The sequence below is a fragment of the Rhipicephalus sanguineus genome, chromosome 5, assembly GCF_013339695.2.
Source record: "Rhipicephalus sanguineus isolate Rsan-2018 chromosome 5, BIME_Rsan_1.4, whole genome shotgun sequence".
In the NCBI taxonomy this organism is placed as follows: domain Eukaryota; kingdom Metazoa; phylum Arthropoda; class Arachnida; order Ixodida; family Ixodidae; genus Rhipicephalus; species Rhipicephalus sanguineus.
The window spans coordinates 71,355,651-71,381,818 of NC_051180.1; the positions used below are offsets into that span (position 1 = coordinate 71,355,651).

General features: G+C 48.4%; 1 protein-coding gene across 1 annotated transcript in view; it reads left to right on the forward strand.

The window, feature by feature from the left end:
• The window catches only part of LOC119394711 (homeobox protein CDX-1), a 41,248-nt gene extending 19,820 nt beyond the window's left edge, over positions 1–21,428 (forward strand). The window contains exons 2-4 of the mRNA XM_049415965.1: positions 15,841–16,118; positions 18,156–18,277; positions 21,170–21,428. Of these exons, the coding sequence (XP_049271922.1) occupies positions 15,841–16,118; positions 18,156–18,277; positions 21,170–21,428 (659 nt within the window). The remainder of the gene's footprint in view (positions 1–15,840; positions 16,119–18,155; positions 18,278–21,169) is intronic.
• The last annotated feature ends 4,740 nt before the right edge of the window (positions 21,429–26,168 follow it).

Here is a 26,168-nt window from a genome sequence, read left to right on the forward strand (position 1 = left end):
AGCGCACGATCTTTCGCGCCCGCGCATTAGACGAGGGCCATCGAAAAGCAACGACACTGTTTGGTTCAGCACTCAGAACGAAAAACGGGTCTATCTATACGTGGCCTACTTGGAGGGGACATATCTAACAGTATACTGCTTGGAATGTTTTAAAACGGGGCAGATGTTTCGGCACAACACGAAGGATAGCTCTACGTCGCTCCTTTTATTCTTATTTTCATCCAGCAATAGTCACTTGTTTAACAGTCTGTGCAATCCGAAACTCACTCGTGGGACGAGACACTTAGTCACGAGTGATACTGAGCGGCCGTCTGGCGAACGGGTACACATACTGAAGGAAGAGAAAGAAAGAAAAACACCCACCAAAATGACATAACATAAAGAAAAACGAACAAACAAACGATGATGCTCGTTGAAGGGACGCTGCAGGCACCCACAGGTACCCCCAGCACTCCATGCAAACGTAGCGTTGTCGATTTCTGTGATCGGGACTCACGATGAAGTCAAATCCTTATAGGATCCTCTAGTCATAAACTAAATTCTGGGGTATTACGTTTCAAAAGAAGAATACGATTATGAAGCACCCTATATTGATGGGCTACGGATTAAGTTTGACTACCTTGATTCCTTAGCGTGCTCCTAAATCTAAGTGGTGCATAGGTTTTCTTTGCATTTCGCCCCCATCGAAATGCGGCTGCTGTGGCCAAGGATCGAACCCTTGTCCTCGAACACAGCAGCGCAACGCCGTTGCAGCTAAGATAACATGGTGGTTTCATGAAGTCGCAACTGCCCGCCGCTCTAAAAGCACCACTGTTTATCTTTGTAGCACTCATTTGTACTGCTCAGTGGTCTTAGATTGGTAGGACGTGCTTGTGCTTCGACCGAGAGGCCGGTGACTGCAACATACGTTCTAACTCATCGCAATAACCGCACCTCCTAGCGAGCTGCGCGCCAAACTTTGCTGCACAGAACTGCAGCGCAAGGAACGGGTATTGCGACAGCCGGCGGGAATGAGTCCTCTCACTCCCACCCTCTGAACCTCTACCCTCGAATATCGCATCATAAGCCGACACGAGACGAGCGGTCGTCTTGTCCGAGCAAGGTGGAGCGAAAGTTGCTTCCGAGAGGCGAGTGCGGGATTTCGACGGGAATCTCCCGTTTCGATGAGATTGTATATGCGCGCTCGCTCAAAGACTTTCTCGAACAGGGCTTGATATTCGAACGGACGAAAACGACAAATGGCCATTTCGAAGGGAACGACCACCATTCACGCGACGTAAGCACACTGTTCACCTCCTTTCTTCCACGCGCTATCCGGCAGATGGGTCTCCTACGCAGGAGTGAATTTGAGAATGGCCGATCGAATAAAGTATAAATTTTACTCGAGATCCCGTACTTAACTACGCGGGGTCCACTCGATCCGTAGACCCAGAAGGAGGCAGAGCGGCGGGGAACGTGGGAGGTTCGCCGTCCCATCGGCACTTTGCGTACTCCGCTCCACAACCCCGCCTCACCATTTGGTATCTTTTCCTATTGTCCGTTCCTCCACGAACTTCGTTAGACGCACTTCAGGCTTCGTAATGATTCAAGGTGCCAGGTTTTCGGTTCTACGCGCTAACCTAAACGGCGTTCGTGATTGCAGAAACGTCGTTACAGACCACGTTTTCGCATCATTTGGGGCTTGAAAATATAGCAATGTCCTCTAAGGTGCTAATATGGCCGTTGAGTTACGCGATGTAGTGGAAGAGTATTTAGAATGAGCGATATCGGTGCTCGAGCGAAACGACATCGGTGTAAAAGTTCAGTTTTCATTATTATGAGTGCATTTTTAACTGTTCTTAAAACTTGTGCGGACACATCTACATCCCCGCAGTAAAACTCGGAGTACATCTTACGTGAACGTCAATATAAGGCGAACAACGCCGCTTAGTTCTTTTCTTTGTATACTGCAAAGTTTAAGTGCGTTTTTTCAGGCAGCTGTATTGGCCTCGAGGGCCACAACTGGAAACGCGGGCGCCACCGTCGGCGTGACGTGCTTGGCAGGATCACGTGGTCTCAGCGGCCGCGTCGGCTGCTTGTGGAGCGCTGCCGCGTGCTTTGAAAACGAGTTTCAAGTACTATATGCGCTGCGGTCTGTTCAAATACGGAAGTTTTCTCGCATTTTCTACTCAACTGAAACCATTTTAATAGAGTGGCTGCCTCCGAAGGCAACAAACATGGGGCTCTACCGCTCGGTGCCGCAGTGCCGGGCTTACGCAACGGAGCCCAGTGTCAGCCTGCACCGGTAACCGCGGGACAAGAAACTGCGTGAAGCATGGGTTGTAAAGCTAAGAACCGGCAAGTAGCCATCAGCTACGAGTCTTGTGTGCAACAAGCACTTCCGCGACGAAGACTTTCGTTACTGCGTCGGGCCTGCGATGTTCGGTGAGTAGCAGACAGCGCGCACTGAGACGATGGCTCACGCGCGCTTCCCGATGCTTATCTGCCACAGCATGGAAAAGGCGCTACCTTTTACCACGTGCGATACCATCTCAGAACCCTTCCGTGCGACCTCTTGATCATCAGCCCCGTGCTCAGCATCCACAAAATCGGCTGCAGATGCGCAAGTCATTGTTTAGATACGTTGAATTAAAAAACTCACAGGGTCCCTTATGCATTCGCTACAGATGACTAGAAGGCGGAAGCCATCTTCTTCTTCTTCTTGTCAGTCGATGTATTGATTCTCCCGCGCCCCCCTCCAAAAGCGTTCTGCACCTAACGCGGTTTTGCACGGCCTCCGTGACCGATCACGGAGGCAATGCAGAGCGACCATGACGTTGAATACGTCACCATGTGACATCACGTTATGTCACGTCATGGTGATGTCATAATGAAGTTACAAATTTAGGTGGTCTGTGATGTCACGGTTACGTCATAAGTTGACCTCATCACGTGACGATTATTTTTTGCGTCACTCGTCTTGACGCCGCGACGGTCAATCTTCCCGTTTGAAGAGGCATCTGGCTTTCGCCTTCATAAGCTACGCGACGTTTGCTGATGGACGTACCTAGCGAGAGAGTCAAATGCTGCGGCTGTGCGCTGCATTTATGTTGGCAATAACATTTCTTCAATCAAGCTTGCGTTCCCCTGACGCAAACACTATGTCACAAATTTATTCGTGTCACTCACAAACTGACGTTGGGCCTCTCCAACCCCGTGTATTTTCTTGGAGCCTCATTTATTTACGTGGGAAAGATGCCACCCTGTTTGCGTTAAACACGACACTGCTGCCAAAATTGCTGGGGTACTCGTCAAATATTTACTATCTTGTTTTGCGGCTCCTGGTTGCTGCAATAACTTCTATTTTATTCACCGCTATTTCAAGTTCACGTGGGTCCTAGTTCACTGCTGACGCTTGCAGAACAAGTCCGGCGAACGCTACTGTATTTTCTTTCTTTTCCTTGACGTTGCATGCTACTACATGCTCCGTCACGTAGACTGCTTCTCCTTCCACCGGCAATCTCGAAGTGGTGAAGCTTTGGCCTACGAATTTGTTGATGACAGACAGCGGCAAGTTCACTGGAACGCAAATGGAACGATAATTAAGGAGCATTAAAAAAAGGCGTCGCATTTGCTCACGTTTTGTGTGAGCACCAAACGAAACGAATGCACTGAATAAAAAAACAGAGGCAGCGGCATTTGCCCGCTGAGAAGGCCGATGAGTACGCATTGCGAGATAACTTGTCAAATGACATTGAAACGTACACGAATTTAGACCGAAAAAAAAAACTGAATCGTCGGGACGGCACATCGCAAAGTTGCCATGCGCACCGAAGCCGTAGTTGTAACGAAATTGTTTTTGAACTGCTCTGATAGCGTCCGTGCAAAGTTTGTGTACTCACAAATTCTCATATTTTGCGGCCTAAAGTTCACAGCGCGGTGCCAAAACGCGCTCGTAGCAAAAGCAAAACCATCAGTACGAACATACATGCAGACGATCATACATGCAGAGGCACCGACAATCGTCGCGAATCCGTGCAATCGCTGGCTTGGGGCTTCTTTCTGTTATGCTCCCTTTGGTTATACAGGCAGTCTACTCTAACGAGATATTTCACATATTTTGCACTCAGCGAGTGACTACCTTTCACGCAAGAAGCCGGTTCAGGGGTCTCCAACTCGGTGACCGCGTGAAGCGGGTGCTCGGTTTTCTGCAGAGAGACAGCGACTGTAGACTATCTTGTGCTTTCTGTTCGTCCAAAATTATTCTTTTGACAGGAAAGAACATATTTCTTTTCGAAAGTACCTGCAGAAATTTCCCGGAGGGCTTCCGCGAGGTGATTTTGTAGAGCCCCGACAGCAATACCTATGGGGCGCGCGCCGGCGGCATCCTGCCTAGCACGCAATAGAGGCGCGTCCGATAGAGGGCGACTCCGTAACTCCTCGCCTTTTTTTTTTTTAATATAAGCTTGATTGCAATGTTTGGCCTATCTTGCGTAATTTGTCGCAGGAAGCTTTAAGCCTGGGGTGTCTGTCATGTAATGGAATCACGAGATGCCGCTAGATTTCAATGAGTGCACCAAGAATGCCGTAACAAATAAGTTCTAGAGTTCTACGTACTAAAGGGACACTAAAGGCAAATATTAAGTCGACGTTTATTGTTGAAATAGCGGTCCAGAAACCTCGTAGCGCTGCTTTTGTGCCAAGGAAATGCTTATTTTGAAATAAAATCACGTTTTTAGTGGTCCGCATCGCGTTAGCGCGCTTCAAATCTCCCGCCTGAAAATACGACTCTCATACGTCACTGCTGCCATGTCCAACGTTGCCCGCTTTTACTGCGCGGCCGCCGACACTAGTAGCAGCCGAGCGGAAGTAGCGGGACCCACCGTAGCAACAACGGCGCGGCGGCAAAGACTTGCTCGGATAGGCACATTCAAAGCCGTCCCCAAGTTGCGGTTGGTCTCGTAATCCTCAGTACGAAAGTGCAGCGAGCACACACGCAGAGGTTTTGACTGTTTAGCACACTGGCGCAATGGCATGTCACTAAGCCACTTCGAGCGTAAGGGTTCATTCCGCGGCACCCAGTGAAAAGACACACCGGTTTCCTTGCTGCAGCACTGGCGTTGTGCACCATTCGGGCATCCGGCAATATCACACGCATGCGGCATTTTGTCGAACTTTCTGTCAGAGCGACCTTCACGAGCGCGCAAAACACGCACGGCAGTACGCGATCCCGAAACTACCACTGAGACGGGCGAGGCACAGTTCGGCGAAAACGGAACCTTTGAACCACGCGCGCCGTTCCCCATGGCAACGCCACGGAGGTTTTGTTTTCCATGAATCAAGCGGAAACGAACAAACAGCATTTTATTACGTCTTTTGGTGCTCGGAATGTTCTTTTTTTACTGCTGTTAGTTTGATTACTAGTGATTTATTGCAGGCCGACTTCCCTACGTCATCGGGATCACTTCGAAAATGTCCCACTCGTGGCGCTCGTCATGTGATACATTTAGCTTAATTTCTCGGTAAGTAGGTCACTGCTGTTGATAATATTGCCATTTTGCCATCTGACATAAATTGTTATTTGCCTTTAGTGTCCCTTTAACTAACCTACGTGGCTATAGAAAGCCTCGCGAAGTTGTATGAACATATATGTATACCTGTTATTTCATGTGGAAGAGTACGGTTCAGGGAAGATGCTTTAACGCAGTTTTTACCTCTCGGCTGCCGAATCTATGTCTGTTTTATGCATGTGGCTTATCTCCTTACACTGATGAGGCCCACTATTAAGCAGACTGGAGTCTTACGTCGGTTATACTAAGTGAACATGCTTTATCGTACGCTGCTCCGTTGTCTGCCTGCAACATATTTTCTCATTCATTCGTATACATACAAAAAGCTTCACTGAGGACCTTTGTCGTGGGCGAGTTCGACCCGGGATCATCGATACTGTTCGTTGTCCAGTCAGCGGCTGTCGCACAGTTTGAGAGCCGAATCACCCACCGCCCCTATATGTAAGTTCCAATGCTCGCTGCTTCAACAGTCAAAGGTCGCATCGCACTAAACACTTAGCCTACTATTATCAGCGTTTTAAAGGTCAGTTGTAACAGCTGCAACAGTTTAGAGTGGTCCGTTGTTGCTAGCTTATTGGCTAACATCAACTCAGTCAAGCTGAACACGGGAACAGTCACTCCTCGTGAAACCCTTTTCTGAACAACAATAGACGCAAACGTTACACCCGTCACTTCATCACAATAAAATCGAACGAAGATTACAAATGGATGAACCATATGGCGTGCACGAGGGGCGTTATTTGCGCATACAACCGAAAACGGCTTCAAGTCGTGTGTTCTCTATAGCCGGCCTAATAACAGGGTACGTGCCCATCGGATAGCAAAGCATGCGAACATCGGGGTTAGCCCTGCTCTTACAGCACTTACTCCCTCTCTCTCTCACCCTCAATCTCTCTCTCTCTCTCTCTCTCTCTTAACATGGCTTCTCCTGGGCTATTAACGATTCGGGGGTGGCAACGTAGCACAGCACCTCGAGTACTAGCGGAGCTGATCTCGTAGCAGTGCTGGCGTTCGTATTTTCCGAATCCGAAGGTTTTTCCCAGTGTGTCCTTTCAGACAGTCGTAAAGTCGATTGAAAAAGTAAATAAAAGATCCGACGTGACGTCTTTAAACCTCAGCACTCGTGACTAAATCGCAACGTACGGTAGCCATTTGAAAACAAACGCGCGCGTGACTTCGATGAAACGTAGAAGTAAATGTTGATTTCATCGAAATAACAAGAGAGCACAGGTGGCCACGCAAGCAGAAAGCTGCTATATGAACTGCTTGACGGGGCACCACACCGCGCTTATCGGACGGCGTAGTTTTCCTCGTCGGCTTCTACTTGGCACGGCACGCTGTTTACATGCACGCAGATAACAAATTCCTCGTAAACAAAAGCCGAAGTGAAGGCTGTTGGCATCTACGAGAGTATCTATGAAGAGACAGAGACGAAGAGGAAGGGTGGTGGGTTTAACGGATATTAGCATCAGGTTTGCTACCTTGCACTGGGATGGAAAAATAAGGGCAAGAGAGAGAAAAAAAAAATCCGCACATACACACGCAAAACACACAGGAAGGACGTTGTGGTTACAGTCGTTCAGAAAGGCCGGTCGATCGCAAGAAGCGCAGTAGCGCTTGCAGGGCTTTCTTCCGCGAGACGTTGCGTCCTATCGATGGCGTAAGATTCGTTACTCCGACAAAGTTCGGTCATCCAACTTGTTGAGCGCTTTACAAAGGAATAGTCGCTGCGCACTATACTGTGGGCAGTCGCAAAAGATAAAGAATTATACAAGCGACTGCATTGGGTGAGTATAGATAAGTTTCATGCGACGCTCTCCTATATTTCTAGCACCTTATCCACTTAACATTTACAGTATACCAATACTGTAAAAAGATACACAGCGAAAAATCTGCGAAAGCGGCTTGGGCGGTTGCGGGTTGCGCCATACCTCTGAGTAATCGAAACTCTGGTGTGAGTTACGTCACAAATAAGTAGTTAAAGGAACACAGCGGAAGTTCAATAATAATAACAATAATTGTTGGGGTTTTACATCCCAAAAACACGATATGATTATGAGGGACATCGTAGTGCGTGGCTCCTCGAATTTTGACCACCTGGAGTTCTTTAACGTGCACCTAAATCTAAGTAGACGGGTCTCTAGCATTTCGCCTCCGTCGAAATGCGGCCGCCGCGGCCGGGATTCGATACCGTGACCTTCGGGTCATCAGTGGAGTGGCATAACCACTAGACCAGCGCAGCGGGTCACAGCGGAGATTAGCAACGTAAACTTATGGAGTTGTATAACATGTGTGTCTTGGCTGCACATATGAAGCCAATAAACTAGATGCTGGACCCTCACTGGAGGGGTCGAACGTTAGTATTTGGCTCCAGGTAACGTGCCGTGTGTGGCACAAGAACTAGTGAAAAAATGACGCTAATAAAGATGCTGCCGCAAGATAAAACAGAAGGAGAGCAATGCGGAACACACGCCTTGGCACGTGTTTATTGTTGCGCGTGACAGCATCGTCGGGGGTAGGCACGGTTGAATTGGCACAGTCTTCTTTTGGAGCAGCGTTCGCGTAGTACTCCATGTATACAGGGGATGGCTCTCCCCACGGCGGAGCGGGGCCCGGAACGCGGACAGGGTGCGGAGTGCGCATGGTTTCTGGTAGCAAAGAGGCTGCTGCTACACAAAAGGACTCATAATGGCCGCAAATTGAGGGATGCGTCCCTTTTTTTTACCCCCCTACGGCAGCCCATCACCAACCAACGTGCATTCCTCCTCACCCCTCTGAACCCCCCGCTGAAATCACTCCCGCTCGCACACCCGTGTGCAAATCCCGACCCCCCGGCATTGCGATATTCGTGAATAATCGCTGCCTTCACCAGGGCGCCATGCGCTCGTTCACATGTCCATATACATACAGAGCGTACGTATATAATACTAGAATGCTATTATCGCAGCTTCAGTGGCCAAGCGTGGAGACCGGTGAGCTCTCAATGAGCGGCACTTTTTATGCGTGGCATACATAGTGGCCGCGGGAAAGAAATTACGCAACCATCGAAAAAAGCGCCCCAGTTTGAGTTACGCAACGTTTTGAATGACGACACGCGCTTGGCCGATAATACACCGGTGCCGCGTGTGTGTCGCCCGAAAACTCGCGTCGTCGCCCTCGACTCGCATTACTAATCTACGTCTCACCGCACTGATAACAGTTGCTTTTATTGTGTGTGTTTTTATTGTTTTTGAAGCAAGAGCACAATATTCAATCGAGTAGACTGACTTTGTCGACATATTTATTACAGGTGGATATTTCGGTCAGCCGACTTTCTGTCTGAAAAAATCTAGGGCTTATTTCTCCACGATTATTTATCCTTTAATCTCGCTAAAAACATCATGCAATATACGCTACTACATTACAAAAGAGCGTCTACAAGGCAGGAGGCACCAATTTGAGAGAAGAACGAAATTCTTTACAGCTTTCTTGTGAAGTAGTAAGCACGCTCTCTTACTACAGGCGACAGGTGCTCCATAATCAAAAGCCGAAGCAAGCGTTTCATAAATGTATCTTGTTCGCAGTCCTTAGCACGACCGCAAGTGGTGCTCCCTGAAACCTTGACTCGGCTAAGTACACTCCCCCACCCCATCATCTTTCTTTTTTCTTTCTGTATTCTCCGTCGTGTAGGTGCAAAAAGTGCAACTATCCGCCCGCGGAGCAACCAAACGTTTTTTCACTTCCTGGTCGCCAGCCTCGCCTTCCTACAGCCGAAGTTTTCTTCCTCGCTTCGTCGGCGGCTAAAGCAGTCACGGTTGGACGCGTGCGCGAGTCCCAAAGCAAACCTTGGGCTGCTCGCCGCCGGCAGCGAGCATCTGTTGCCGACTCACGCACGCTTTGACGCCTTCCGCGTTGCCACGCGCCAGCGCGCGTTTTGCGCTCGTCACACAGCTGTCGCGGACCTCGGTTCTACGGCGGCGGTGGCATTAAGGGCGGGGGCATTTCTATTAAGCCTCCTGTTACGTGTATACACACAATCGCTTCGTACGCTTACGCAGTTCAAGCTCACTCGAAATCTATTAGGCGCAATGGTACCATCATTAGAACACGTCTGATATATGTGTCTTTGCTTTGCTTGAGAAATGTCTGACTGTGGCCGAGCTATCTTTGTTTGTTTACATATATAGTTTTTCTCTCCTTTTCACTTTTGACGTCTCGGAGCTGTCGTTGAAGCATGCGAACCGCATCTGGTTTGAAGAGAAGTTCATCAGAGGATGGCTCGGTTGGCTGAATGCGTTTATCGTCGCCGTATGCTTCCCAGATCCCGAAAAATGAACTGGCCAGGAAATGGTTTCCGTTGGATGCGCGAGTATCTAGGTTACCGGTAGCAAGAAGACTCCTCCCGCTCTTGCACGTGTTGTCAAGTGGCATTCGAACGCGCTAACCATGTGGTATATACCATAGAGTTTCCTACAATACTTACTAGAGGGAACTCTGGCGCTAGTGTCTATGGGAGCTGCAACGCATGACGCTTCAGCCAGCATGGGAATGATGGGTAGTACACAAATTTGTCTAAACTTCGTTCTTTCGGCTCCGTTTCGCTCCGCGTCGGCTGCATCCGCTTTGTCGCAAAACAAAGTTCAACAAAGTCAGCAGTTCCACTTCACCACTTTAACTTTTTTTATGCTCACCAAATCAAACCTGGTCACGAAGTTCACAACGGTCTATTTTTTTATCCGAAACGAACGCCAAAACACAGCAATAAACAAAGCCACGAGTACTTTTGAAGCCGCAAGCACGAAGACTAGGCAACTTTGTTTACTACCCATCATTCCCATGGTAGCTGAACGATCGCAGCGCCAGAGTCCCCTCTAGTTAATTTTAGGAAACTCTATGGTATATACTATTTGAAGCGTTAGTGCGAACACGTGTCTGAGCGTCATTAAACAATAGTGTCGCGCAATGTCCAGTCCGCGGATAGGTTGCTTCTTCCATCTTTGATAAGAGAGGAGCCACCGGAGCTTCAAAGTTTTCCCGTCCTCACCGACACAACTCCAGGACATACAATACGAGTGTACGACATTATTTGCTCTGAGTTAAGCTTGATCGGCGCTTTCTCCAGTCATTTTGCACGTTTACTTTGCCGTGTATACTCTCGTAACACCCATAAATTTCGTTTTGTTCGCGAGTAGCGTCCAGTAAGCACTTTCCGTGCCTTGAGGTAAAGCGATCTTATCAGGAGCTTGTGGAATTACATTGCGTTTAGTCCATATGTGCTGATAGCAATAATTCCTGTTATAGAAGGCTCGTTGGTCCTCTTGCATTTGAGTTGCGCGACTACAATAACACTCAAGACAAGTTGAAGATGAAGACTATTCAGCAATGGCGACACCAGCAATGAAACAGCGGATTCAGAAACAGAAGGCGACCTCGACCCATGGGCTACCTTCTTCGTGTTGCTGATATTTCGTCTTCAATAATGTACCAAATGGCTCAACTTTCAACATTGTTACTCGACAACAAGCATGAACCTTGACCCATATCGAGTAGATGCTCTTTCAAAACGTAAATAATACAAGCCGCAGACACTGTGAAATTCAATTCTCTCCTATGAGCATGCACATTAACAGCTTGACATGTTGATGTTCACCGATCACTACGCAACGCAACCTATTTTTTTTATTTTTTATTTTTTAATTAAATGGCCAACTGCCGTTCTTTTTTTTTTTTCGCAGTGGTTCCTCCTTTGCTTCGTGCCGTAGTTAGTACTGGTAATTGTGTTATTCGCAGCACGCACTCGATACCTAACCTAAAATATCGCACAATACGTACTTCAACGGATGGAAAGTGAACAGCTGTTAAAATGGCCGTTACCTTAGCAAATGGAACGATGGCAGGGATATCAGAGCGCGCCGTTCAAAACTGGAAATCCTTGGAAGCTTACGTTGCACAGGAGAGATTTATGACAACTTTCGCTCGCACTCGTTTCAGCTTAGGCGACTGAGTGGTTGAGAGCAAACGAACGTGAAGTTAATGAGTGCGGTTTCCTGCAGGCTACTCATACGTTAGCAGTTTCCGCAACGCAAACCACTAAGCAAAAAAAGCCTCTCAAGGCCCATCAGAGGCGCGGAAGCAGAAACATTCGCGCACACGGCCGACAGAACAAACTAAGTAAATCTATTTTACTTTTAAATATCCTTTCAGAAACGCTGCTCGAATCCTGCTCGCCGTAGTAAAGCATGCGAGCTTGTAGGCCAAGCGAATGCGAGCGTTTGCGTGTAAAAAACAAAGTAGCCCTGAAAAGCGGTCTGCGCGCGTAACGTTTCTCCCCGCCCTCAGAAATCACTCACACCAACGCAGGCGCGCCGAAGACCGTACAGCACATTGCGGCGGACGTGCTATTACGCTGCGGCAAGCAATAACGGCACAGCGCAACGTTTTCCTGCGAATGCGTATTTGTGCAAATCTGCGCCGACGACTTATATAAGAACTCTCCTCTCGCAAAGCGCTGTCTCCCGAACATCATCAAACTGTTGGCGTTCCGAGATTTTGATTTAGAGCGCGTTCTGCTCATCATTCGTGGCTGGCTGGGTGGCTGGCTATAGCCGCGGGAGCGCTCGACTCGTGAAAAATGGTGCTTCATGCGTTGAGAGATGGTGCTTGTGTTCACCGTGACTTCGCCCCGCAGCGTGCGCTGCTTTCGTTGAGCAACGAAAAACAACCCCTTGCTACTTTTACCCCACGACTGGCTCGCACGTGTTCGACGAAATATGCCCCCCCCCCCCCTTTCTGAACACGTGTCAAGAAGCGCGGGTAACTTTTTCCTTTTTTCCACTGCGTGCGCTCCTCTTGGGTTGCCGAGGCGCTCGGTATAAGCTATAGCTATATACCGGCGCGTGCTCTGACAGACCACGCTGAGCACGCCTCAAAATCAATTTCGCATTTTCGAATTAAGCGCTCATCCCCGTACCCCTTTTCCGTTTTCTAATGGACAACAAGCTCGTGAGGATGAGCAATAGGATGCCCGCTTACGAAGCATCTTTATGCTTAACAAACGAGCGGCCGATGCTTTAAGCTTGAAATGAACGCGCTCTTGAAGAAATCAAAGACAGCAGACGTTCGTTTCGCGAACTGATTCATTCATTTCGTTGCTCCTTCGAGGGATAAAATGGCTCCTATTGTTCACGCTTCCGCCAACACTTTTTTTTTTATCTTGCTTTGTCACGTTGCTGCAAGTTAATGGTAAGTGGATGAGATTCGATGTTCAGCTATTTAATTCTACTTCGCATAGCTAAGACTGAAATGAAGGGTACGTTATTTTACATGCGCCTGGTGCGCTGCTATAAATCGCGCTATAAATCGCGCGTTCTTTAGAAATAACTTCTCGATTGAACGAATGCTAATCGGAGCAAGGCATCGGACATTATGAAGTGTTTTCAAGGACTGGCATGCTACAAGAGTTCTTCGCAACCCTGCTATATAAATCCGGAAATGATCAAACCACTTTTCAATGCGGCACGACTCCCGGTATGTTTATTTTAATTCGCACAAAGCGAAGCCTGCTGTCTAGTTACACAAGAGAAACTCAACAAAGACCGGATTTTTCTTCAACTGTGCCTGGAATTTGGTGCACCAAAGAGAGAGAGAGAGATGGAAAGAGATTCATGACCTTCGCGTACATTCGAAGTGCACCGAATAAAAATCAAAGGCTTGTAGTCATACTATTGTATAAACCGGGTGATGTACTCATTTTTTTCGCTCGCGATTTCCGCAACACTGTTTCAACACGACCTACCGCTCCTCCCTCATCGTTCAGCCCAGAAGCACAGCTCGGCTCACGGTCGTCGACGTGAAATTACACTGTCCACGCCAGCATTACGGATACCGTAGAAACCATCACTCTTCGCGATTCCATTTGTCATCCGACTCCATCATAATCTCAATAGTTGAACGGATCGCCAGCTGCGCCAGATTACATCGAGTAGAGCACACTGTACGAAGGGGTACCACAATACATGGAACTCACCACCACGCGCATATAAGCGTACACCATGAGTGTCTGTTCTTCTTTTTTTTTTTTTGAAAGATCAAACGGAGAAAGCTTTCCAAACCAACCTTCGCTCTTTCCCCTTTTCGATACACAAGCGACACTTTTGCGGAGAGGGGAAATGGTGGTGCACGGGGCAGCATGAATAAATAAACAAATAAAATAAAGAAATCGGTATACAGACGTCGCGGGAAACTCGTCTCGACCGGGCGACCCATCGAGCGTCTATCACCGTTGTTTCCGTTATGCGGAAAGTTTCGTTACGCAGAGTTCGCATTAGTATTATTAATGGTCGCCGGTGTATGCGCCCCTCTGGGCAACGCATTTCTTTGCTCTTATATAAACGCGCGTGCGCTGCTAACCTCCCGCCGTGCCACACGCGTCCGACTCTGTGTAACACCGCCGCTGTTTGCTGCTGATGATGGCGCCGCCTCCAAAATGAGCAATACTCTCAAATCTCGAGCTACAGCAGCAATTACGGCTCGCGAACGTGCATGTAACGCGGTTAGCAACGCACGCATGCGCAATACCACGCGCGTTCAGACGACGAACACGACCAATTGCGTGGCAACGCGTACGCGCGCGATGTGTACAAAATTCCGGCGTGTACTTTTCGCAGACGGAGCGAACACAAATAACGCGATGTAAATGTAATCTCTCTGTTCCAAACGAGACTCGGAATAATGGGGAGGGAAAGATACAAAAAGAAAGATTAAAAGGGAACGCCAAGAGAAATGGATAATGTATACACACAGATAGTTGAAAGCGCGTTTAGCTGATACGAGCTCCGTTTCAGGCAGCAGCAGCCGATGCTGAAACAACTCTCAGGCGCACGCGGTTTGGTTCTAAGCCTAATGAAGGGAACACATGCGAACGTCGCCTCCTCGCCACCTCTTTACGCGATGCTTCCCGCACTCCCTCCCACAACGACCCGTCTCCTTCGCTTCGGTCTTCTTCCCGCAGGCAGCGGTGCGAGTCAAAAAAGCCCGCTTTTCAAGAGCGGCGCGAAAAACGTGCGTGTACGTATAGCACGTGGGACGATTTTTAAATCAGAGAGCGCAGCCTGTTTTTGTCGACCGCCGCACACGCATCACTTAATGAGTGACGTGTATATATTGCCATGTGCCACGGGCAGCGGCGTTTCGTGATGATATCAGTGGCAAAGAGAACTTCGCTCTTTTTTTTTTTTTTTAAAGCCCGATTGCAGCGAGCATCATGCGAATGGACGTGGAAGGAACGGCGGGGTTACGAGACGGGGGGAGAGAAAATACGAGGTTTCGTGATTACACGACAACAGGCATTACAATGCCCTTTGAATTCTGAAACAAGGTTTATTCCGTGGCGTGCGGCGGAGGAACGTTTTGATGCGCCTCTTGATTGCGACCCGCTTTAGTTTTATATGTATGGCTGCCCTGCCCACGAGTCAACACTCCTTCTTTTCCTTCCTGTTTTTTTTTTCTTCTTCTTCATTGGCATTCGTTCTAAACGAAGAAACGAATATGTTTGCTGTAAACGAATCTAGTTCTCGTCGCTCTCATTGCTGCGAGACGAGATCGGCTGAGCACGAACTTCGTGCACGCTTGCAACGCTTTGTTAATACTGCATAGGAGAGACGACAGTTGCGTAAATGTCATGCTGGTTTATCGCTCGGAGTTATGCGGTGGTTTCGCAGTTGCGTACTTGGTAATGACACCGTGAAAAGAATTGTTCTTGCAATCACGATAAACGCGATTATCAAGATTTTACGACATTTTTATCTCGTCAACAAGCATTTCTATATTTGTATATAACGCTGATCAAACAGCGAAGTTCTATTTTATGAATTGTTGTTCCAGAACAATAAATAAACATCACTGCCCAGCTCCAAACATTATAAAACTTCCTGGACATCAATATGCCTTAAATGGACGCATTACAAAAGCCCCAATGACATCACATGGTGTTCTTTTTTCTACAGTGAAATGAAGTATTTCTGTCTGATATTGTCGTAACAGAAACTTGATTATAGTCCTACACTCTTCGGCACTGAACTTCTCTGAGGGTGCTGCCATCTTCACTCGGAAAATCCCTTCTCGTTGCGCCGTCTGACCTAATATGCCCATGTACTCGGGTTTAGTTGCGTGGCAAAGAGCCCCGTGTAATGAAAGCTAATCGGGAGCCGTCCACTACGCGTAACCGGAGCAATGCTTTCGATCAGCTAGTCAATCAGTCAAACTAATTAAGGAGCATCATCACACGACACGCATTCTCTCCCTCCTTGTGCAGTCCAGCGACGACGGCGCAAGGACGGACGCCAGCGCCGCCAGCGCACCACGTTCACGAGCGAGCAGACGCTGCGGCTGGAGCTGGAGTACCAGCGCAGCGAGTACATCAGCCGGCCGCGGCGATTCGAGCTGGCCGAGGGACTGGAGCTGACCGAGACGCAGATCAAGATCTGGTTTCAGAACAGGCGCGCAAAGGACAAGCGCATCGAGAAGGCGCAGCTGGACCAGCAGTACAGGTGGGACACACCGCTGCGATCAGAAGGCTGTTCTCGTCTGCACGTATGTATGTATGTATGTATGTATGTATGTATGTATGTATGTATGTATGTATGTATGTATGTATGTATGTATGTATGTATGTATGTATGTATGTATGTATGTATGTATGTATGTATGTATGTATGTATGTATGTATGTATGTATGTATGCATGTATGCATGTATGCATGTATGTATGTATGTATGTATGTATGTATGTATGTATGTATGTATGTATGTATGTATGTATGTATGTATGTATGTATGTATGTAAATTACGGTACCGTTAAAATTGTTATTTGCGGGAAAGCATGAAGAATCTACCAAGTCGTAGCATCCAAATGATCACAAGGTATGCAGCGAAAAATGTGCATATGTCGAGCTCGCGGCCTCTAAAAACCCTGGTTGTTATATTCACGATTTAGGTCTATAGGGTTAGATACAAAGCACCCTGGCATTAGGCCAGCTGGACAACCGCCCTCTCGCGGAGAACAAAATCCTGGGGCCCTGGCCTACCCGGTCTTGAACACGAGCCACTCTGAGGGCGTTGTTGCGGTTTCTTCAAGCAACTGTACTCAATGTCAAACTGTGACTGTTGGCACAAAATGTTGCTGTGTAGTACTTGGACTACGTTTTCTTCTTTCTTTTGTCGTGTGCTGTCGTCATAAACTCTTCTTCTTTTTCATTCTTTTACATACACTTTCCCCTTCACACGTACTGGGTAGCAAACCGGAGGCTCTCCTCTTGTTAACCTCCCTGTCTTCCCTTTCTCTCTCTCTCTCATCCTGGCCCGAATTTCTTTTCTCACTTTTTCTTGCCCTCACACACACACACACACACACACACACAAAAAAAAAAAATTACTTGTCTTTTGTACTAAGGAAACGATGTTTTCGTAGTGCGAAGTTAGTGTCTGAACCTTCTCCGCCTGGAGCCAACGTTACAAAACGAACGTTTCATATACAGCGGGGTATAAACTTCACTGACGAGATATACGCGCGCGAGGGCGTCACGAATGTGAAGTTGCGCACGTCAATGACAATTACTGCTATTTAGGTATACTCTCGGTCAATGATGCTAGGGTGACATTCAGCTCAAGTAGCCCTCTATTGGTGGTCGTTGTTCGCCGTATTGATATCTACACAATCACTTAAACTTCATTATGTTATTGTGTCTGCGAACGTCCTATTCCTGCAGTCCCTACAGCCATACTTTTCTCATATACCTAAGAAAGGGCTAGTTCCGTCAGTAGGTGTAAAAGGTGATCTAGTATAACTTTTCTTAACACTAAAATATCTGCGCATGCATATCATTTCATTCTTATTCATAGCGATCCGAAGTAGCTTGCTAGGCGGGTCGCGAAGCAAATTAGATTCATTGGAGAGTATTTCTTCTTTTCTTGCCGCCTGTTCTGTGGAACACGCAATGCTATAAGTTAACTAAGAACTGTAGGTGAGGCCGCAACGTCTCAATGGATGATGCCGTCTTGCATCCACTTCTGTTTCGGCCAGCAGAGACTGAGGAACACTACGCAGTGATGCCGCACAGATTTCCTTCTCGCATAATATGTGCTAAGCATAAGGTTCAAACATTTTTCTGGGGTTTTACGTTCGAAAACCACGATATGGTTGTGAGGCATGCCGTAGTGAAGGGTTCCGGAAATGTCAACCACCTGGGTTCTTTTTTTTAACGTGCACCTAAATCTAAGTACATGGGCCTCTAGCATTTTGCCTCCATCGAAATGCAACCGCCGCGGCTGTGATCGAACCCGCGACTTTCGGGTCAGCGGCTGAGCACAGTAACCATTGTACCACCGCGGCGGCTAAGATTAAGGTATTTACGAGTACTCCTTAGCTGCGCCCCGTGCTTGATGCCCGAATGCAGCCATTCTACCAACGTCGGCTTCTTTTTCTCCATTCCCTTGGTGTCCATCTTGTTGTTATTCCGTTGCTAAAAAATACTCTCTACATGGCCGCTACAGAAACGTATTTTGAGTAGAAAGCGAGACATGGCGTCATTCCGACATTGTTAGCACGTTGAAGGATCGTGTTCGCGAAAGGTGGCAGCCGTGGCCAACTCGGTCAAGCCACGCATCATATTCGCAGATCCTCGAACCAAATCCGCGATCGCCTCGAAGCGGGGACATCATCATCCTAGCTCTAAGCACTGCAGCTCGAAAGCGTGAGTGGCCGCGCCCACGGCAGTAAAGCGACAACCGAGACAGCGTCTTCGACCAGAGGCGGCTGCCGATCGGACCTATACGATGACCAACAAAGTCGCGCGGCGGCCATACTCGGCCTTTTTGCCGTCGTCCCGCAACAAGGGGAGAAAGGTGGATGATTCGCGAAACGAGGCGGATTTCGTCGCAGCCCGGGAGCGGGGCCGTGTTTGAACTGCGGCCACTCAATAATGCAGCGCCGACGCAGCCCCCTTTTTTCCCCAGCCGCGAGCAGCACCTGCCGGCGAACAGCTTGTAATGGTTATGGCCATGAATATTTAGCGAGCTCGCCCTGCCCAATTTCCCCTCGTCGGAAGTCAGGCGACGAAACGAGCGACGAGGACGGATTGCATGCCTCGTGTTCTCCCTCCTTGCGCCACTCCTTCCCCACTCCATCCCTATGCACCCTATTCCCACCTACGTGCACTTCGTGAGCGGTTTTACCGGTGCACGCTCGAGCCCTGCGGTCTGTGTACGCAGGCATCGAAGAACAGTATACGTGCGCGCTATGCTGGAGGACACCCCCGCACGCACGCACGTGCGCCCGCGCCGTTCGCAGGCCTTGTGCCTACGTGGTTGCGTCGTTCGCAAACCGAGAGCGCGTTTTCTTCGGAGAAACAGCGGCGACTGTGAGAGAGGTCATAGGCGTGCGCAGGGTTCCCCATTAGAGGGAGTCGAAGGTTCATCGCAGCTACCCCCCTACTAAGTCAATGTACGAGGCAGATTTTGCGATTAGGTGACTAGGGGAGTCAATTTATGGGGCCGATATTGCACCCCCCCCCCCTCTAAATTGACTTGGGGTGGGAGGGGGCGGTCGCCCCCCTGCCCCCCCCCCCCCTGTGCGCACGCCTAAGAGAGAGGGCGAGAGGTTAGACCGTACTCTTGGCTGGTCGGTTAAGTGAATGACTTCATGCGAACTTGGTAAGCCCTCGCCCGCCGTGGTATTGCACTGCTATGCTCGAGGACGCGGGTTCGACTCCCGGCGACGACGGCCGCATGCATTTCGGTCGCGGCTAAATACGACAACGTCCGTATACTTCGATTTGGGTGCACCCGCTGCGGCGGTCTGGATGTTGTGATGCTCGACTGCTGACCCGAAGGTCGCGGGATCGAATCCCGCCCGCGGCGGCCGCATTTCAATGGGCGAAATGCTAGAGGCCCGTGTGTTTAGGTTTAGGGGCATGTTAAAGAACCACGGGTGGTCGAGATTTCAGGAGCCCTCCGCTACGGCGTCCCTCATAGCGTGTTTTGGGGGCGCAAAACTCCGAAAATTATTATTAGATTTAGGTGCACGTTAAAGGACACCAGGAATTCAAAAATAATCCGGAGCTCCCCTCTACAGCGGGTCTCATAATCATGTGGTTGTTTTGGCATGCACGTAAAACCCTAGAATAGAGGGAGTTTATGCTAGAGGAAGGCATGAAGATCCGCAAAATTCAATTTATACATTGAGCCTTTCTAGGCAGTCGTGCTCGCAAATTATCGGTTTTCTGGTAGGCGAACATCTTTTAGGTTGTTTAAGTGCCAATGACAACATTTACTTCTTTGATCGGTTGTAAGAACACCGCGAGTTCCTCTGAAGGTTGGACTGGTTGGTGCTTTTGGTGCTTTTGGCGACATAGTACAGCTGCATATTCGACTAACTAAAGCTCTCTCAGCATTGAACTGTGTGAAGGAACCACTGGTGGACTGTGCATATTCGTCGAGAAGAAAACTATAGTGGCCCCGAAACGGGGCTCTAGTGGTTATGGCGCTCGACTGCTGACCCGAAGGTCGTGGGCTCGAATCCCGCCTGCGGCGGCTGCATTTTCGATGGAGGCGAAAATGTTTGAGGCCGGTGTACTTAGATTTAGGTGTACGTTAAAGATCCCCGGTGGTCGAAATTTCCGGAGCCCTCCACTACGGGGTCTCTCATAATCAAGTCGTGGTCTTGGGACGGTGAACCCCAGATGTTATTAAAACTATAGTGCAATAAAGAATCAAGTTTGCTAAATTGTAGCTTTTTCTGCTTATGCAGTTAACACAGCTCTAAATCTGTACGAGTATAGATGAGTTCAAAAGAAGCATTAATGGACACCAAACGTGGACTTTCTCATCCAGTTGAAGGTTCCCCTCATAGCTGTTCTCCTGCTCACTGTCAGAAGGCTGATACCAAGAGCCATTTTTCTTTTGGCACTCTAAAATAACTCACAAACACTGTACGTACAGTACCATGAGGTGTCCCATAACCATACGCCGTCGCCATCGCCGTCGGTGGCGTAACCAATAGACATGAAAAAAGTCATCAGCCACATGCAGCATCAACAAAGTGCACATAATACCTTACAGATGCGTAGCGGGTACCTCGCTTATCCAGTGGGGGCTGTCCTACTACACAAAAATTGTGATTGATGGCGCAGTGGGTATACCTTGCATGTGTACTGTATTAGTTGCCCCAAGAGAGTTCAGAACAGGCTCTAAAAAGGAGGACGAAAGAGAGCGAACGCGTAGCACTCAAGCGCTGGCAGTTTCTGTGGCAATATGCATGTAACGAATGTTACATTGCTACGACTGCGGAAAGCCAAAACTTCAAACACAGTTGGCGTTGCCCAACACGAAGCTGCGCTCAGAATTCGCATTAGGCAGTATCGTAATCGACGGTGAATTTTTTTTTAAACAAATTTTCTGACTGTTCCAAAAACCGGAAGTTAGAGCTCGACCGGAAGTGCTCATAAGAGAAACGAGAGTGTCACTCGTTGTTCGTGCGACTAAAGAAGTCATCCTTAAATGCATGTTGAACCACGCCATCCTATGGTAAGGAAAAAGTCTTCGTCTTGCGGCTGTTACGCTAACCTTTTTTTTTTTTTTTCTTGCAGGTGTTTGGCCCTGGCTAGCGGTCTGGGTTCGCTGTGCGCGGCGGCACCCTCTAGTGTGGCTGGGGGACACGGGGCGACGAACGGCAGCACCCAGGCCGGCGCACAATCCGGTTCGGCCACCGCCGCTGTGCAGCCATTCTGCGGAGCGTGCTACTTCAAGCCGCCCTCGGTGCTGCCGCCTCCTTCAACGGCCGCTGCTGCGGCTGCCGCGGCAGCTGCGGCAGCCGTAGATTCCGCCGCAGCCAGATTCGGCCTCTGAGAGCATGTTCCTCTTGTGCAGCGCAGCTGACACCCTCCCGAGCCGATTCACTTAAGCGCGATACAGCGCACGAGATCTTGCGGTTAAGCCACACTCCAGACATTAACTGCTCCAAGCAACCATGACTAGAACTTTGGTTTAGGAGTGCTTTGGTCTGGGCTAGTTGTTGCGACGTCTTGCAAAGTTAGACAACACGACATACGAAGACGTATAATTTTTGTGTGTGCGTGTTTTCTTATGTCTTTGTGTATCGTGCTGTTTAACGTTGCAACGTGAGTAGAACACCCATGATGCTATTTTATTTCAATGTCAAGGAATTTAGGGACTAGCAGCGCGCAAGCCTTCGTCGTTTTGTCGCTTACAGCAGGGCTGCCTACGAGTACAGTAATACTATACACCAACAGCCAGTTGTTGTTACTGGTGTTATCAAAATGACGCGCCAACAGTCTTCGAGCTCGGTTGCAATGAGGTGTTCAAAAGTTTCAGGGAGGCCCGCGGAGGTACCGAGCTAGCCGTGAAACAGCTCGAGGGCGCCGGTTCCATTCCAGGTCACGGCGGCCGCATTTCGATGGGGGTGAAATGTAAAGAACACTAGTGATCTTATATTTAGGCGCGCGTTAAAGGTGACAAGCTTGGAAGGTTGTGGCGGCAACCGTGTCGAGAAAGAAAATACACAAAATGGGGAACGAGGGTACGGTTGAGACCTTAATCCTCGTCGAACACTCTACATCAACCACCACGTTATCGCTTCATAAGTTTCAATGCATAAAATTTGTCCTTCTAAATGAATTCGTGGAAGCACGAATGAGTTCGCTGACTCTACCAGACACAAAATTTTCTTCCGAGGCTCATTTTTTTTTCACGTCAGCGCTTAGGGGTCTCACGTACGTATAAACGGTATAATGTAGTGTTCTCAAGCATGCCTCCATGTGGAGACCTCATCGAAAGTGCTTCTAAACTTAAGTAAAAACATGCTTATTTCATTGACTATAGAGCCATCACTTAAAACTGTTAACCGGTACCCTTAGAAGGGGGACAAAACGTGCACATATGTCAGAGAAAGACATGTTATTGAAGGCTTCGTTCAAATTGCTCCAGATAAATGCAAAAGCAGGAATGTTATAGCTTAATTTTAAATGCTACGATGCAAGTTCAAGTGTAGCGTTGTGAATGAAAATGACAATCAACCTATCGTGAAGAGACCGCAGCTTTCGTAAAGAGGTGCGAAACTTTGAGAAATGCTCGCAGCTTCCAGAGCCGTGTTTTTTTTTTTTTTAGCTTGTTATGCCGATCTTTCGATGCGGTAACACGGTAACACACCTGATTAAACTAGAACGTTGTTCACGGTCAAATTGGCGTGTATACATGCACATTTCTCACCACAATTTCAAAACACCACCGCATTTTTTTTTTCTTTTTTCTCGTGCGTTTCCGTACGGCATGGAACAAAAAGAACACTGTCGTTATCGCAAATGTCTAGTTCCTAATCTTGCGTATTTCTTACTTCAAAATGCAGCGATTTCTCTTCATGATAGCATACACGATGCCTTGCTCAATCCTAATGCCCCTCCCCTTAACTCTTTCGGCCCACCGTGATCGACAAGGTGCACCAATCAAACCTTCTTCGACTTCTTATCGATCGAATCAGCTTCGCAGCACGTACGCGTGGTCGTCTCTCTTGTGTTCCTCTCTTGTGTGCCGGTGCTTATCGGCCGGAAATTACGCCACCGGAAGCGAGACCAGCGTTCGTGTCAAGATTTGAAGGAACATTTACCTATGCTTAATGCATGCATACATATATACCAAGCAAGCCGCTCATCGACTGGCCTTCGTCAAACGAAAGCGAACCAATTCCGCGAGTGTTCTATGTGGTACATTGCATTCGCGCCATGGGTACCGCTGCCGGACAATAGACACAGGTCGGCGACGTGTTTTTTTAGTTGACTTGTTTCAAACAGCGTATTATTCCGAGTGCCATTTCGAAGGAGCGAAGTGAAGAAGAAACGGGCTGATGCATCTCTAAGCTTCGCTCTATGATATGTTAAGGCGGAAGGTTGCAAGACACTTGTGTGAGGCATGACAGCTGTATAATTGCTTTGAAGGACAACGACACGTGAAGTAAAAAAGACGAAGGCAGTACGAAGTGAACAGTGTCGCTGTCAGCGTCTTTCTGCGCATCATTTCCTTTTGTGTAACGTTCTTTACTGGCGCCTTTGCTTAGCATACGCGTTTTGTAGAAAGCATTGATGTAGTCGGAAGACGTTTTCGTCGAAACGGGCGAGTTTGCGGCCGGTCAATTACCGGGATACGTTAGAATCCGCGCGGTTGAAAATTCAGCCTGACGCCACACCGGAGCTACGCTCGAAGAGTCAATCATCGCACACCAATCGAGAAAACATCCCTTGGTCTTTTTTTTTTTTTAATATATGAAGTACCTGCGAAAGGCTCGCGGAAATGCATGCTTTATTGAGACGTATTGCAATGAAACTGCGGAAAGGAGGCCGTTACCGTCACGCATTTCATCCAAATGTAAGCGATCTCACCCGTGGTCGAGGTGTCGCCTTGATTTATTATATCCTTGAAGCAATCAAACAATCAACCGCAACGCGCGCTCATGCGACGCTCCCTGCAATGTCCCATTCATTCATCCCTTGTCCGAGAGAAGGATGCGACATTTAGCGCATGCATACTATGTACATATTGTGTATAAACTCATTCTTGTTTTGTATCATAGACGCTCACCCTCGCGGATACATTTAGAAACTATGAAGCCATGCGTTTGTGTCGTCTTTCCGTACTGTACTGTGTGACTACGCCGGCTACCAAAGTCGTCACGTGAAGTCTGTACATTTGTGTTCCTAAACGCGGCACTCCTTGCGACATGTATTGCTGGAACGTGTTGAAATAAAGATGTTCTCCTCTAAGCACGGCTTTGTGGCAGCAGCTTTTTGACATGCACGTACCTTTTTGACGCGACGACAATGTGGCCATCTGAACGAGCTTCTCCAAAGACAAAGTGAATCGCAAGTTTCACGTGCGTTGAGCAGGAGCGTACAGTGTTCCACAATAGAGGCTTACACATTAACACCTTCGCAGCGTTAGAATTCAGTAGAGCGGGTGCAGCGGCAACGTACAGGCGCCATAGATCAGATTCCCTTTTCGCACCCGCGTTTACACCAAGTGCACAGTACGTAATCTTGAACCCAGTTATCACATTTCAGGACGGCCAGCACAGGGGCTGGGGGTTCGACGACGTCACAGCTGATGGCGAGCGAACACTGCGAGCGAACACAGCCGAGCGTATCGCTTCGTGCTTTTTCATGAAAACAGGGAGCGCCGTCGATAAATCATTGCGCATGCGTAGCCAAACGATGGGATTGACGGCTTCGTCGTTTTGTGTATCTCGTCTGTACGCACATCGTAGTGGCTGCAGATTGTTTCAACAATATGGGGTTCTTTGACGCGCAACTAAATCTAGGCGCATGAGCGTCTTTGCATTCTGACGCCATCCAAATGCGACCACCAAGGCCGGAATCTCACCTTTGACCACACGGCCGCATATTCGCTCTGCTGCCACATGCTCTGCATTGTCAACCCCACCTTCGTATTTAAACAACTCATTGGGCATCACTTGACGCAACAGTTCATCTTAGCACTTAATGCATAAGGTCCGCCGCGGTAGTATAGTGGTTACGATGCTCGGCTGCTAACCCGAATGTCGCGGATTCGATCCCGGCCACAGCGTCGCATTTCGATGGAGGCGAAATGCTGGGGGCCCGTGTACTGGGCGATTTCAGTGCACGTAAAAGAACACTGAATTGCCGAAATTTCCGGAGCCCTCTACTACGGAGTGCCTCAGAATCATATCGTGGATTTGGTACATAAAACCCCCGAAATTATCATTTTAATGCATAGGAATGTGCCTCGAGTGCATCGTCAAGCGGAAGTAACGACATTTTTGTTATAGCTGGCGTAAAAACGAACGTCACTATCAGATGAGGCACTTGAGGGTATTGTAGCGTGCCAATCCATCTGCAAGTCGCCAGAAGGTTCAGCCCTGTTCAAAGCGCAACGTGTGTGCGCTGAATTGTTTGCACACCGACATTTATTGTTCCGTGTACAAGATGGTATAATGTCCAAATAATTTGTATCCAGTAGCCATGACTGTCGCGCCCTACGAGCCCGACGAGCGAATGACGTAATTCCACTACGTTAAACGACCATGACTATGCGTGGGCGTGCGTTGAAATGTGGAACGGCGCATCAGACGCGACTAATCGCTGCCAGGGTAAAAAAAATCACAGCATATCCACGGGTGAATGATGAAGAGCTTGGGCGAAGCTCCTGAAGCAATCATGGTTACACCGTGAAATCTTCAGTGGTTTCGCCCAGCAGTAATCAAATCGATAGCCCAGTACATCATCAAAGACGTGACAAACACTGTATATATTTATACAAGAAATTTTATTAATCGCAAGTGGTAGCTAGACGTGGCTTCCGTTCCCCCTTCATTATAACGGCTTTATGGTCGGTGAAGTGATAATAATAATAATAATATCTGGGGTTTAACGTCCCAAAACCACGATATGATTATGAGAGACGCCGTAGTGGAGGGCTCCGGAAATTTCGACCACCTGGGGTTCTTTAACGTGCACCTAAACCTAAGTACACGGGCCTCAGACATTTTCGCCTCCAACGAAAATGCAGCCGCCGCGGCCGGGATTCGGGTGAAGTGATGGA